The sequence below is a fragment of the Drosophila eugracilis genome, unplaced genomic scaffold (assembly GCF_018153835.1).
Source record: "Drosophila eugracilis isolate 14026-0451.02 unplaced genomic scaffold, ASM1815383v1 contig_616, whole genome shotgun sequence".
NCBI lineage: Eukaryota > Metazoa > Arthropoda > Insecta > Diptera > Drosophilidae > Drosophila > Drosophila eugracilis.
The window spans coordinates 1,008,531-1,020,634 of record NW_024573499.1 but is presented as its reverse complement, the minus strand read 5'-3'; the positions used below and the strand labels follow the sequence as shown (position 1 = coordinate 1,020,634).

Here is a 12,104-nt window from a genome sequence, read left to right as displayed (position 1 = left end):
CAATCTGGCAATCGATAACAGGAGGTGCGAATTGAAAATCGATTAATTTACCTGTCGACTGCGACGTGTAGAACGGCCCTCAACGAACAGCTGTTTAATTTGTTGACGTTTAACGTGCAGAAGTAGCTTTCTTTAATTTCATAAAAATGCCGCAAATTACAGAAAATGGTCAGGACTTTGGTGAGTTAATTAGAAGTGTAATGCGTTCAGCAAAGTGTTTATCAGCTTCCACCCCTAGATGTGGTCAAATACTTTCTGCAGCTCCTGGACGAAGACAAGGACCTGTCATCCGGCATTGCGGCCATCAGAACACTGCTCATGATCCTAGAAAAGAAACAGTGTATGTTGCTTTAGAATCTGTCTTTATAAGTAATATATTTTTAACCATTTACTTAGTTGGCACCATTCATATTCTCCACACAACCATGAGGGAAGCAGTGGCCGCCATGCGGAATACGGATTTGTCTATTGCCGCCATTGTTTCTGCCGGAGAGCTATTCTGCCGTTTCATCACCCTCAGTCTGGACGACAAGCACATGGAAGAGTGCCGCCAGATTATGTTGAATCGCGGCAAGATCTTCCTCACCAAATTACTCAATTCCCGGCAGGTGATCATTACAAAAAAAGCTAGCCCTAAGCAATCTTATAAACTCCTTATAAATCTTTATGTAGGTGATTGCTCAGCAGGCCCAGAGGTTCATCACCGATGGCTGCCGCATTTTGACACACTCCCGGTCTCGCGTTGTCCTTAAAGCCCTCATTACGGCCTCGCAGAACAAGAAATCCTTCCACGTATATGTGACGCAGGGAGGCACAGGAAACTCTGGGTGTGTAAACGATTTCCTTAAAAAGTACAAGTATAAATATATCTTAACCTTAGTGAAGAGATGGTTAAGGACCTCCATGCCGCTGGCATTGACTGCACTCTGATCCTGGACTCCGCCACTGGTTATGTTATGGAATCGGTGGACTTTGTGATGGTTGGTGCTGAAGCAGTAGTTGAGAGTGGCGGCATTATTAACCGAATTGGCACTTACACCATGGGCTTGTGCGCCCGTGAGATGAAGAAACCATTCTATGTACTGGCCGAGAGCTTTAAGTTCAGTCGTCTATATCCACTTAATCAGCGCGACTTACCTAACGAATACAAGGTATGTTCTATAAAGAATCCACAGAAAAACTGGTCACTAAGAACTGGTATATTTATAGTACTCCCGCAAACACCTGAACGATGTTAGCAAAGTGCACCCACTGGTCGATTATACGCCTCCCGTCTACATTACCCTGCTCTTCACCGACTTAGGAAGACTTACCCCGTCAGCTGTCAGCGATGAGTTGATCAAACTTTATATGTAAATGGACAATAAAGAAAAGGCACTTAAATACGTTTGTTTAATTATGACTGCATGAGATAGATAAATAGAGCCTTGTTATTACTGAGTATATATACATAAAATAAAGCTAGTTACTTCCGCTTACGACTACAATTTATATGTTTTAGAAGTGCATCTCCCGAGAATAGTTGGCATCAACTTCATCTTCTGACCCCCACGGATCGTAAATGTCCAGGCTGTAGCGGGATGTTTCACTGTTGTTGCCATCGTCGTTGGTGTACTCGCTGTTATACTCCTCATCCGTGTAGCTATCACTGCCACTCTCGTCGTCCGAACCGTGATCGTGCACACCAAACTGATCGTCGAGACCTTCATCCTCCAGATCGCTGGCGTTCTGAATAAGTTAGAAATATATTTATTGGGGTTTTAAGGCTCGGAAAAGGACTTGAAAACTTTAAATTTTAAACTAGTTTATAATTAGTTTTTTTACAAAAACTAATTATAATTTTATTTGATGTCAATTTTTGTTTATCGTTTTGCAAGTTAATGTAATTGCAATTTTTAAACTGGTAAACTGGCACAAGCTGGTTTCAAAATGAAAGTTCCAAGAAATTATGTTCGAGTAACTACTGTTGCTATACTCACAAATTGGCCGGACTGAATGTTGATTTCGATCTGCAGGCGAATGTCCATGACAAGAAATGCAGTGGTGACCATAATAGGTATGGTGAGTCGACTTTTCCAGGCGAGATCCGTGAGGAACATGAAGACCTTGCCGAAAGTGGATTCCATTGTCATTTTGTCAGTGCTCAGCCGGTGGCTGTTCCTCCTCCGCTTCTTCTACCGACTTCTGCAGAGCGTCGTGATCCACTATATGAAAGGTTTCGCCTACGTTTACGGCCTGAACGGGCAGCAAATGTCGATGGAGGCGTCCGCTCTCTATTGGGGCGTCTAGTTCGAGAAACTGCTCGAATACGGAAATAGGTACTCCCTCGGTGGAAAGTAATCCTCGCATGCAATCCTGACGCTTGTCGCGCAGGTTGTCCAGAAGTTTGTTACCCTTCTGCACCCGGGCCAGCTTTCGTTCTGAAATGACTTTTATTTAATATTGATGCTTCTGGTGCCCCGAACTTGATCCAACCTAGCAACTTTAGATAGTCGCTTGAATCCGGCAGTGGCTCGATTTTTGACTCCTTTTCTATGCTGCTCTCTTTCCCGGTGGACGGGGGCGTGAAATTGTCCTCGAAACTGTCGGTGCTATCCGCGGACTCTGTGTTTCCTTGCTCAACTATTGTGTTTTTCAGATGCCAAGGATCGGCATTGCCAAGTGACATGTTTTACAAACTAAATAAACGTAAATCCAAAAAACTCCCACAGAAAATATTGTATTTGTAATAATGTGCCCGGCGTCGTTCTCCTCTAAAATGTCGTAACGCCTTGTAAACAGTTTTAAATATGACATCCGCGCAACTTATGCACAAATTGTATTCGCTGAGTTTCTTTGAAAGGATTGAAAATATAAATAAGGAGTATATTTCATGCAAAGTACACTTCCAAAATAGATAACTAATTAACACGGTATTAAAGTTGTTTTGACAATTTATTATAGTAGTATATAAACTATCCGCATCCGCGATTCATGTCCACCTAACTGTGTGGGGTTTTTTCTCTGCCACGACACAGTCACACTGTTTAAGTCAACGTCACCATGGATGTTTCGGCTCTTTCGGGGCCAAATTTTAGTCCTGCGGAGTGGATAAACGCCAACTACAAGAAGTTTGTGGAGGAAAATGGACGCGATGACAGCGACGCCGCATCGTCCTTTATCCGGAGCTACGTGGCCAAGCTGCAGCTGTATATATTTAACGTGAGTGGCACTCGTCCTATTCCAGTTGTTTTGCTTTCATGTAAATATGTAAATATCCATAATTCACAGGTAAACAATGCTGTGGAGGAGTCCAGTCGGCAAGTTGTGGCCAGTATGCCAAGGATCGCCAAGGAATCCGCCGCGCTTCAAGGCGATGTTCGTCGGCTGCAGGAGAAGATGAGTGCAATGCGTTTGGAGGTGGCTGCGGTCCAAAGCGAAACCGGCGAGTGCATGGCAACTTTGGAGCGTCTGAACACCAAAAGCGAGAAGCTTCAGGTGGCCAAGGAGTCATTGCAGGAGTCGGATGGCTGGGGAAACCTCGTTTCCGAACTGGAGGATGGTTTTGAACGCAATGATTTAAAGGTTCAAAATTCCGAACATACAAACGAAGTCCTTTTTTTAAATTATTACTTTCTAGGGAGTCTGCGACAAGTTGATAGCCCTGCAAAAATCTCTGCACGCGCAGGAACAATTGCCTGGACATGCCGAGCGACAGACCCAAGTAGAGGATTTCAAGAATCGACTAGAAGCACTAGCCTCACCCAGCGTTGTTCAGTGTTTCGCTGAAGGCAATACTGAGCAGGCCCAGCACTATGTCCAGATCTTCACCAGCATTCAGCGGTTGCCGCAACTGCAGCAATATTACCGAGCTGTGCAGAAGAATTTCTGGCAGCAGCAGTGGAAACAAACTTTGGAGTTGCAGGGAACGGAATCCCAGCCACAACAGCAGCAGTTTCTCACTCTGTATTACGATCAGCTGCTGGAGCACTGTCAACGCCAGGTCAAATGGTGCTCCAATCTCTTCGGTGAGGACTCTTCGCAACCTTTTCTGGTTATTGCGGAACTGTTACCGGCATTGCAACCCACCCGAGATGCACACATTCTACAGCTTTTAAAGACTTCCAATGAAAGATTGGAGATGCTAGCTTTATTTGCCCAGGTCAATCATAGTTTTGTCCTACATTTGAACTCCTTACTGGACCAGTCGCATATTACCTTGTCCGAGGAACTGCATCGTCTTCTTGGCGAGGCTATTTTCGAGTATTTCCACAAGTTTATCCAACAATATCCCCGCTTGGAAGAGACTCAACTATCCACACAGGTAATTCATATAAATTTTCATTTATTATTGATCTTTTGATAATTTATATTGCTATTTAGGTGGATCGTCTTTCCTCTAATCAAGCCACGCCTAGTGATGGTGTGCGTCATTTGGAGGAGAGTACCCGGAAACTCTACGAGTGGCTGAAAGAAGCCTGTGAACGTTGTGCCTCTATAACAAGTGATTTGGCTCTGTGCAAACTAATAACTTTGCTAAATGGCATCTTCAAGCGGCAGCTGGAGAGTTTTGGGCGAATCCAGCGGCAGATTGGACTCAGTTTAGGATCCAGCAGCTATGCGGCGCAGAGTGAGAACTGGTCTCTGTTGCAGTACACCATGTCCCAGTTACAATGTCTGGCCGATTTTCAAGTTCAGCTGCACCAATTCGAACAGGATTTGCACACACGCATGGGAACATTGTCCAACAAGCTGACTAAGCCATCTAAACGTGGACCCATAACCATATTCCAGACCTGTGATCATACAGTTCGCACCCAGCTGTTAAACAGCATATCTGATTATCAACAAAAGAAATCTGAAGCCACGGATAGCCTTGGCATTTTTCCACAAATTTATGCCACTTTAAAGAGTCACTTTGCCGATACACACGATATAACTCTCAATATATTACTACAACCTATTGAGACTCACTTGGCACACATTCGCCCGCCTGTGCAGGAACACGCTGCGTCCGGCATTGACATGCCATCATTTAGCTTCGCTCCTCAGGAGAGCATCACCCAGATTGGTCAGTACCTACTTACTTTGCCGCAGCACTTGGAGCCGCTACTGCTGTCGCCATCAGCTCTGCTGAAGCAGGCTCTGGAGGTCTGCAACATTAAGTATACGCAAGCCATTCCTTGTGCCGACGTCCTACTGTCTCTAGTCGTGGAGCAATGCTGCGTCTTGTATCAGACGCAGATTCTGCAAATCAAGTCGCTGCCGGCTTCCTCGGCCACACAGCTCAGCGTGGATATTGAGTACCTCTCCAACGTTCTCGAGGAGCTTGGCTTGTCCATCAACCTACAGTTGTCCCAGATCCTCACGCTACTGAAGGCTGCTCCGGATCAGTATCTGACCCTTAGCAGTGGATGCGAGCCGCGTCTGGTAACAGCAATTCGACAAATGCGCAATATTATATCTACACAGTAGATATAAGATAGGTATATTAAATAATCACGATAAAATGTTACAAATGTATTTATGTAAACTATTACTAGGGTCTTTTATTTAAACTTTTAAATTAATAAAAGTTAAATCTTCATCGTATGTCTATAATAAAAAAATACAATACAACTTTAAAGTGAGTTTAACAAACAGAGTATAAATATTTAATCAGGTGTCCAGAAGCTGAGACCAGTAGTTCGGTTCAGTCAAGTAAGTGGCACATATGCCGATCTCAGTCTACTTAAAACGCGAGCTGACTTAGTTTCCTAATGCACTTCTTTTATTTCGGAATTCGACGAGCGCATTATAAATGGTATACGGCAAATTCCGCAGAAAGAATCCGGATGATTGCTACCGGAATTTTTACGGTCGGCGTTATTTTTATTACCTATATTCAGTGCGATGCAATGGTGAAAGAATTCTTTCAAAAAGATGTTGAAAACGAAGTGATTATAAGTGAAATAAACCCATCTGAGATGCGAACGAAGATTAGGGAGATGATGCTGCACGCCTGGCGAAATTATGCTCAAGTCGTGTGGGGTACAAATGAATTTCGTGCGATTTCGGGACGTGTCCATGTCGGTAGTGATTTCGGGTCGTACAAACTCGGCGCTACTATTATCGAAAGCTTGGACACACTGCACTTGATGGGTCTGGAAAAAGAGCTGAAGCGTTCCCGGGATTGGATCGATAAGTCATTTACTCTGGATCGCGTTGACGAACCTTTGTCCGTTTTTGTTTTGACATCCAGGCTGCTTTGCCCTATGCTTACACTCTACTCCCTCACTGGGGATCCTTTTTACAAGGAAAAGGCCATCCATATTGCCGATAAGATACTGCCTGCCTTTGACACATCAACTGGAATACCAAGACGACTCGTGGTCCCAAAAGAAGGCAGCACCCTCACAAAGTACCTGGATGACGTGTCTCTAACTTCAGAGTTTGGAGCCCTGCACTTGGAGTTCTTTTTACCTCAGCGAAATCACTGGAAATTCAGTTTACAAGGACCGGGTGGAGGGTATTCGGAAGAGATTAGCTAAAGCAAACAATTTGAATGGTCTATATCCAAATGCCTTTTGCACGAAATATGGTAAATGGGAAAACCAAAATTGCTCGATGAACCGATACCATGATATTCTGTTAAAGTCATGGGTGCAATCCGGGAAAGTTGATCTTGAAAATGCCGATCAGTTTAAAGAAGATTTGCTGGCTGTGGCGCAAAATCTGGTTGTCATAAATCCTGAGGGCGTAACCTATGTTTCGGAGTTAATTGGTAGTACCTTAACGCATCGGATGAAACAGTCAGATTGTTTCGCTGGCGGCCTTTTCGTCCTGGGAGCAGCGGAAGCTATGATGAAGCACTGGGAGAAGTACGCCCAGATCGGCATTGGCATAACAGAAACGTGCCATGACATGTTCTACGATTCGAGTACTCAATTGGGTCCTGATAGTTTTGCCTTTACAAAAGAAAGCCAGGAGGAAATATCTACCCTTCAGAGAAACTTCTATATGCTGCGGCCAGAAGTCGTCGAAAGCTACTTGGTGCTTTGGCGATTGACTCATCACCCTAAGTATCGCAAGTGGGGAGTTGAGATGATACTAGCGATAGAGAAATACTGTCGGACGCCAAACGGATATACTGGTATTATGGACGTCCATAACAGGTCTTCGGAGCCAGATGACGTGCAAAGAACTTTCTTCCTAGGCGCGACCCTCAAGTACTTGTTCCTTTTGTTTTCCGACGATGGAGTGATTTCCTTGGAAGAGTGGGTGTTCAACAGTGCAGGACATTTCCTACCTATCAAGGGGGTAAATGCGATGTATCGGGAATATAAAATAAATAATTAAACAAATAAATATCACAGAATAACTATCTTCAGCTGAAAACAACTTGTAATCAATTAAATAAAATATGAAAGACGAAGAAGTACTTTAATCCAAACCATATTATGTTTTAAACATCTATTTATAGTTTTTCTTTTACTGCAGACATGTATAAAAAGTTGTGTAAGTTAATACTTGCACAATGAATTACAAAAGTTAACTCCTAATTAGCTGGGAACACACACATTGAGCACACCTAAAAGCACATACATAAGTAATAAATCTTGAACGTTGGCCCACTAAACCATTCTTGGAATGCCCAATGCCTAGAGCTGACTGTTGGCCAGGTGGTTGTCGATGACCACCTGGATGATCCTCATGCAATGGCGCTGCCTTGCCACCGTATTGTCGATCAGTTGCTCCGTGAACTGACTGGCCGCTATGTTCGTGTTGGGCGGTATGTCCTGCGTGCAGGATATGTACTTGTTAAAGATCTCCGTGTTCAGCGAGGTGGCCAGATACCGCTCGCTCTCGTCCTGCTGCTGCAGTTTGTCGAGGACCTGGGCGGACACTAGCAGCTGGCCCTTGGCCTTCTGATATGTTTGCAGCTCCTGCAGGCTGGCATATTCCGCGCTGTTCAGTTTCACGGACCTTTCGCCGTCCATGTCCTTAACTATGCCCTTTGTCATCTGGCGTATGTGGTACTTGCGCTCGGCCACGAAATTTCCCAGCAAGTATCCTGCAAAATCCGGAAAAACAAGCGTCACTCATTAGGAATGTGTTCTGTGATTTGTGACATCTTCTTCTGGCACTCACCTGTTATCAGCATGAAGAAGGCAATCGTTAGGACCAGGGAGGCACAAGTGCGCTTGGAGACATATTCTCGGAATTCGCGAGAGCTGTTGGCCCGCACTGCCGTCTCGTAGCTAAGTACCTGGTGCATCCTGCTAATCTAATCCTCGGGGTTGTGGTCAGGGTCTGATTGCTAAGCTTAGTCACTTCGAGAAATTCTAATATCTGCTTTAGCGCTGTGCTGGAACATTTTGTTATCCTCTATTGTACTTTTAATGGTAGTTAGCGACTAGAAAAAGTTGAATTAAATAATACATTTAATATTATAAATATTAATTAGTGGGTATTTATCTAAACTTAAAGTAGCTCTCATTGGTTTTTAAGAATGGTTAAGGCATAAATAAATTCCCACATGGTTTTTTCAACACCCTGGTCATTCTTTAAATTCTCTTGAAAGTTTCTCAATTTATATTTCCGCATTAAAGCCGCGATGTCATTACTCCCAATGATGCCGCTGGTACGGCAGGAGCGTGACTTAATCGCCCCACCTTAAAAGGCAATCGCGAACCCAGTTGTTATGGGCATCGTACACGGCAAACAACACAATCCTTTAAAGCGCTTCCTCGAACACTCACTCACTTGCCCTAAAGTGTATCGTGTATTCGTATCCGTGTCCGCTTTTGTACTTCCAGGATATTGTACACATGCATTAAATTAATTAATGCCTGCACTTTTTGTTTTGCACTGGCTGTAGGAATCGAGTTATAAGTGTGGATGAACTATGCGAGTGCCGCGCGCTAAACTTTCAGATGTATTATTAATTGTTTGTTTGTGATTCGTGTTCGTCCTTTCGCGTTATCCTTGCGAAGGGGTCTGTATGCCTGGACGACTAGTCGGGAACTGACTCACGCTTCGTTGGGGGTCGGCTTTAATAGCTCTCCGGTCCGTGGTGAGTTTCCTGCCCCGAGATGTTGCACATTTCGACGTGGAGGCGAGAGTACGGCGGTCAAGTAGAAGCACGGAGAATGCAAACATAAACATTCCCAATAGATTCTTAATGAACGTACCAGTCCACCCACTCCGGTTGTGGCTTTCCTCAGAACTTATATCAGATTTCACACCGTCGCCTCTGTTTAAGAGGAACTGCAGCACTGTGGTTCCGAAAGTGGACTTCCCTTTTGATTGCCATAATCGTATTTTCTTTTCTGTTTCCCTATTTTCTGTTTAACTTCAAGGATATCACATGACCCTCGATTGTAATTTCTATGTCGGAGGGTTTAACTAGGTTCCATGTCCCTGAAGTTGTCTCTTTTAAAGAACTATTGTAGTTTAAGTTTAGGGCTATTAGAAGTTATGACACATATTATTATTTTAAATATTTATTTAAATTTTCACTTGGTATTTTAATAAATTACTTTGTTTATTTTGTTCTTAACTTACTCTATCAGTCAAAGCACTTGGTAATATAATTTGAAATGATTTATTAATCTATTTCGATGGGGCAGCAATTCATTCTTGATAAGATTTAACACTTTATTTGCATCGATAATGGTTCCCATTGAGCTATATAAAACTATGACCACCGTAGCAGCTTTTTAGTAATCAGAAATGAAGGCGTCCGTACTTATATTGGCAGCCCTTTTGGGCGTCTGCAGTGCCTTCACTGTACCCCACTCGATTGTCCACCCACGAGACTTAAAGGTCGAACACCGAAGCATCGAAGGTCGCATCACCAACGGAAATGAGGCGACTGAGGGACAAGTCCCCTACATCGTGGGAGTCAGCCTGAACAGCAACGGAAACTGGTGGTGGTGCGGTGGATCCATCATCGGCCACACTTGGGTGCTGACCGCCGCCCACTGTACCGCTGGGTAAGTTGATGTAATTTAAAAACTTAACAATGATAATTAACAAATCATATTAATTACAGTGCTGACGAAGCTTCACTGTACTACGGAGCCATTAACTACAACGAACCTGCCTTCCGACACACCGTCAGCAGTGAGAACTTCATCAGGTATCCCGGTTATGTTGGCCTGGATCACGATTTGGCTCTGATCAGGACACCTCATGTGGACTTCTACAGTCTGGTCAACAAGATCGAGCTGCCCAGCCTGAATGATCGTTACAACTCCTATGAAAGCAGCTGGGCTCAGGCCTCTGGCTGGGGTGCCATTTACGATGGCAGCAATGTTGTGGAGGACCTGCGATATGTGGATGTACAAGTGATCTCTGTGTCCCAGTGCCAGGCTTACTATGGAACAGAAACTGCCACCGACAACGTCATCTGCGTGGAGACTCCTGATGGAAAGTCCACCTGCCAAGGAGATTCCGGTGGCCCATTGGTCACAAAGGAAGGTGACAAGCTGATTGGAGTTACCTCCTTTGGGTCCATCTACGGCTGCCAGTCAGGAGCCCCAGCTGGTTTCACCCGAGTGACCAATTACCTTGAATGGATCAAGGAGGAGACTGGCATTTACTATTAAGTAAAGTCAAAAATCTTATGGCACTAAATAAATCTGAGATATTCTCTACTTGTTTTGGTTTGCATATACAGAAAATGAGGAAAACCACGAGTTATTCATTATAGAAAATCAATGTACGTGCTCAAGATTAATGGCACATAACCAAATTTATAAGTACTTATACAAGATTTAAACTAACATTTAACAATGGACCTCAATCTGCCAAACACTCAACTCAAGTTCCTGCTAATATAAATTAAAATTTTTCATTGATAAAAATCGCTGAGGAAGCGGCGCATGCTAGATTAGATTTCGCTCCTTAAATTTACATCGATAATGACTTCGGCTGGGCTATATAACATTGGGACCACCTGAGGAGCGGTTTAGTCGTCGAAAATGAGGGGTCTTCCACTCTTGTCGCTTGCCTTCCTTGGGGTCTGTAGTGCCCTTACCGTGCCCCACTCTGCTGTCCACCCACGGGATCTGGCGGTTCAGCATGGGAGCATCGAGGGTCGGATCACAAACGGAAACCTGGCCACCGAGGGTCAGGTGCCCTACATCGTGGGAGTCAGCCTGAACAGCAACGGAAACTGGTGGTGGTGCGGTGGATCCATCATCGGCCACACTTGGGTGCTGACCGCCGCCCACTGTATCGCTGGGTAAGTTGATGTCATCTAAAAACTAAACAGTGATTATTAATAAATCATATTGATTACAGTGCTGACGAAGCTTCACTATACTACGGAGCCATTAACTACAACGAACCTGCCTTCCGACACACCGTCAGCAGTGAGAACTTCATCAGGTATCCCCATTACGTAGGACTGGACCATGACTTGGGCCTGATTCGCACCCCCCACGTGGACTTCTACAGTCTGGTCACCAAGATCGAGCTACCCAGCCTGGATGATCGTTACAACTCCTATGAGAACAGTTGGGCTCAGGCATCTGGTTGGGGTGCCATTTATGATGGCAGCAATGTGGTAGAGGACTTGCGAGTTGTGGACCTGAAGGTGATTTCTGTGGCGGAGTGCCAGGCCTACTACGGAACGGAAACCGCCTCCGAGAACACGATCTGCGTAGAGACTCCGGACGGAAAAGCCACGTGCCAGGGTGACTCTGGTGGTCCACTGGTCACAAAGGAAGGTGATAAGCTCATCGGAATCAGTTCATTCAGCTCCGATTACGGCTGTCAGGTTGGAGGACCAGCTGGCTTCACCAGAGTCACCAAATACCTTGAATGGATCAAGGAGGAGACTGGAATTTACTATTAAAAGCTTTAATAAATCTTTCTTAATTTTTTTCAGACAATTAAATGTTGAATTAAAGATTTTGCCACGCTCTTATATAGATTTCTTGTTTATTTTTAACTTTCATTTTAATAAGATAATAGAATACCATTAAACTAGGATGTCTTAGCGAAAAAACATGATTAGTGCTTTTGACATTTTTTGCATAGTTATGAAACCAATGAAAATATTATGAGTGTAAATTCGGAAAAAACCAAAATTGCCATTTTTGTGAAAAATTTCCAAAAATTTACTTTATCAGACT

The 12,104-nt window shown here is 44.1% G+C and overlaps 8 protein-coding genes across 9 annotated transcripts; 5 read left to right on the top strand and 3 right to left on the bottom strand.

The window, feature by feature from the left end:
- Positions 1-80: 80 nt before the first annotated feature.
- Positions 81-1,383, top strand: LOC108111445 (translation initiation factor eIF-2B subunit alpha). Its single transcript, XM_017220914.2, has 6 exons — positions 81-180; positions 239-340; positions 397-608; positions 673-827; positions 881-1,151; positions 1,210-1,383. Exons 1-6 carry the CDS (start codon positions 147-149, stop codon positions 1,354-1,356), a joined length of 921 nt encoding a protein of 306 aa, XP_017076403.2. The 5' UTR covers positions 81-146; the 3' UTR covers positions 1,357-1,383.
- Positions 1,379-2,132, bottom strand: LOC108111447. Its single transcript, XM_017220916.2, has 2 exons — positions 1,980-2,132; positions 1,379-1,728 (listed from the first exon to the last, which is right to left on the bottom strand). The coding sequence occupies exons 1-2, from the start codon at positions 2,130-2,132 to the stop codon at positions 1,498-1,500; spliced, it is 384 nt and encodes a 127-aa protein (XP_017076405.1). The 3' UTR covers positions 1,379-1,497.
- Positions 2,133-2,136: 4 nt separating this feature from the next.
- Positions 2,137-2,736, bottom strand: LOC108111446. Its single transcript, XM_017220915.2, has 2 exons — positions 2,476-2,736; positions 2,137-2,420 (listed from the first exon to the last, which is right to left on the bottom strand). Exons 1-2 carry the CDS (start codon positions 2,666-2,668, stop codon positions 2,137-2,139), a joined length of 477 nt encoding a protein of 158 aa, XP_017076404.2. The 5' UTR covers positions 2,669-2,736.
- A 282-nt stretch (positions 2,737-3,018) lies between these two features.
- On the top strand, positions 3,019-5,557 carry LOC108111443 (conserved oligomeric Golgi complex subunit 7). Its single transcript, XM_017220912.2, has 4 exons — positions 3,019-3,201; positions 3,271-3,564; positions 3,620-4,303; positions 4,363-5,557. The coding sequence occupies exons 1-4, from the start codon at positions 3,043-3,045 to the stop codon at positions 5,452-5,454; spliced, it is 2,229 nt and encodes a 742-aa protein (XP_017076401.1). The 5' UTR covers positions 3,019-3,042; the 3' UTR covers positions 5,455-5,557.
- A 169-nt stretch (positions 5,558-5,726) lies between these two features.
- LOC108111298 (mannosyl-oligosaccharide alpha-1,2-mannosidase IA) lies at positions 5,727-7,411 on the top strand. Its single transcript, XM_017220691.2, is given in 2 exon segments — positions 5,727-6,434; positions 6,436-7,411. Coding segments are annotated over 2 exon segments (1,578 nt in total). The 5' UTR covers positions 5,727-5,738; the 3' UTR covers positions 7,318-7,411.
- Positions 7,412-7,536: 125 nt separating this feature from the next.
- LOC108111299 lies at positions 7,537-8,959 on the bottom strand. 2 transcript variants are annotated; one of them, XM_017220693.2, is made up of 3 exons: positions 8,721-8,959; positions 8,110-8,374; positions 7,537-8,032 (listed from the first exon to the last, which is right to left on the bottom strand). In XM_017220693.2, exons 2-3 carry the CDS (start codon positions 8,234-8,236, stop codon positions 7,620-7,622), a joined length of 540 nt encoding a protein of 179 aa, XP_017076182.2. In that variant the 5' UTR covers positions 8,237-8,374; positions 8,721-8,959; the 3' UTR covers positions 7,537-7,619. The 2 variants fall into 2 exon arrangements, with proteins under 2 accessions (XP_017076182.2, XP_017076181.2); XM_017220692.2 differs by having other exon boundaries at positions 8,725-8,959.
- A 734-nt stretch (positions 8,960-9,693) lies between these two features.
- On the top strand, positions 9,694-10,619 carry LOC108111441 (serine protease 3-like). Its single transcript, XM_017220910.1, has 2 exons — positions 9,694-9,956; positions 10,016-10,619. The coding sequence occupies exons 1-2, from the start codon at positions 9,694-9,696 to the stop codon at positions 10,569-10,571; spliced, it is 819 nt and encodes a 272-aa protein (XP_017076399.1). The 3' UTR covers positions 10,572-10,619.
- Positions 10,620-10,946: 327 nt separating this feature from the next.
- On the top strand, positions 10,947-11,896 carry LOC108111442 (serine protease 3). Its single transcript, XM_017220911.2, has 2 exons — positions 10,947-11,209; positions 11,269-11,896. The coding sequence occupies exons 1-2, from the start codon at positions 10,947-10,949 to the stop codon at positions 11,822-11,824; spliced, it is 819 nt and encodes a 272-aa protein (XP_017076400.1). The 3' UTR covers positions 11,825-11,896.
- Positions 11,897-12,104: the final 208 nt, after the last annotated feature.

Bases quoted from the DNA above. Each gene is read 5' to 3' on its own strand.
- LOC108111446 (XM_017220915.2), bottom strand. From the start codon at position 2,668: ATGTCACTTGGCAATGCCGATCCTTGGCATCTGAAAAACACAATAGTT. The intron at 2,421-2,475 runs GTTGGATCAAGT...AAGTCATTTCAG, and splicing joins CGACTATCTAAAGTTGCTAG to AACGAAAGCTGGCCCGGGTG.
- LOC108111445 (XM_017220914.2), top strand. From the start codon at position 147: ATGCCGCAAATTACAGAAAATGGTCAGGACTTTG. The intron at 609-672 runs GTGATCATTACA...ATCTTTATGTAG, and splicing joins AATTACTCAATTCCCGGCAG to GTGATTGCTCAGCAGGCCCA. The intron at 1,152-1,209 runs GTATGTTCTATA...GTATATTTATAG, and splicing joins ACTTACCTAACGAATACAAG to TACTCCCGCAAACACCTGAA.
- LOC108111443 (XM_017220912.2), top strand. From the start codon at position 3,043: ATGGATGTTTCGGCTCTTTCGGGGCCAAATTTTAGTCCTGCGGAGTGG. The intron at 3,202-3,270 runs GTGAGTGGCACT...CATAATTCACAG, and splicing joins TGCAGCTGTATATATTTAAC to GTAAACAATGCTGTGGAGGA. The intron at 4,304-4,362 runs GTAATTCATATA...ATTGCTATTTAG, and splicing joins AGACTCAACTATCCACACAG to GTGGATCGTCTTTCCTCTAA.
- LOC108111441 (XM_017220910.1), top strand. From the start codon at position 9,694: ATGAAGGCGTCCGTACTTATATTGGCAGCCCTTTTGGGCGTCTGCAGT. The intron at 9,957-10,015 runs GTAAGTTGATGT...TATTAATTACAG, and splicing joins GCCGCCCACTGTACCGCTGG to TGCTGACGAAGCTTCACTGT.
- LOC108111447 (XM_017220916.2), bottom strand. From the start codon at position 2,132: ATGACAATGGAATCCACTTTCGGCAAGGTCTTCATGTTCCTCACGGAT. The intron at 1,729-1,979 runs GTGAGTATAGCA...TAACTTATTCAG, and splicing joins ACATTCAGTCCGGCCAATTT to AACGCCAGCGATCTGGAGGA.
- LOC108111299 (XM_017220693.2), bottom strand. From the start codon at position 8,236: ATGCACCAGGTACTTAGCTACGAGACGGCAGTGCGGGCCAACAGCTCT. The intron at 8,033-8,109 runs GTGAGTGCCAGA...CGGATTTTGCAG, and splicing joins CTTCTTCATGCTGATAACAG to GATACTTGCTGGGAAATTTC.
- LOC108111442 (XM_017220911.2), top strand. From the start codon at position 10,947: ATGAGGGGTCTTCCACTCTTGTCGCTTGCCTTCCTTGGGGTCTGTAGT. The intron at 11,210-11,268 runs GTAAGTTGATGT...TATTGATTACAG, and splicing joins GCCGCCCACTGTATCGCTGG to TGCTGACGAAGCTTCACTAT.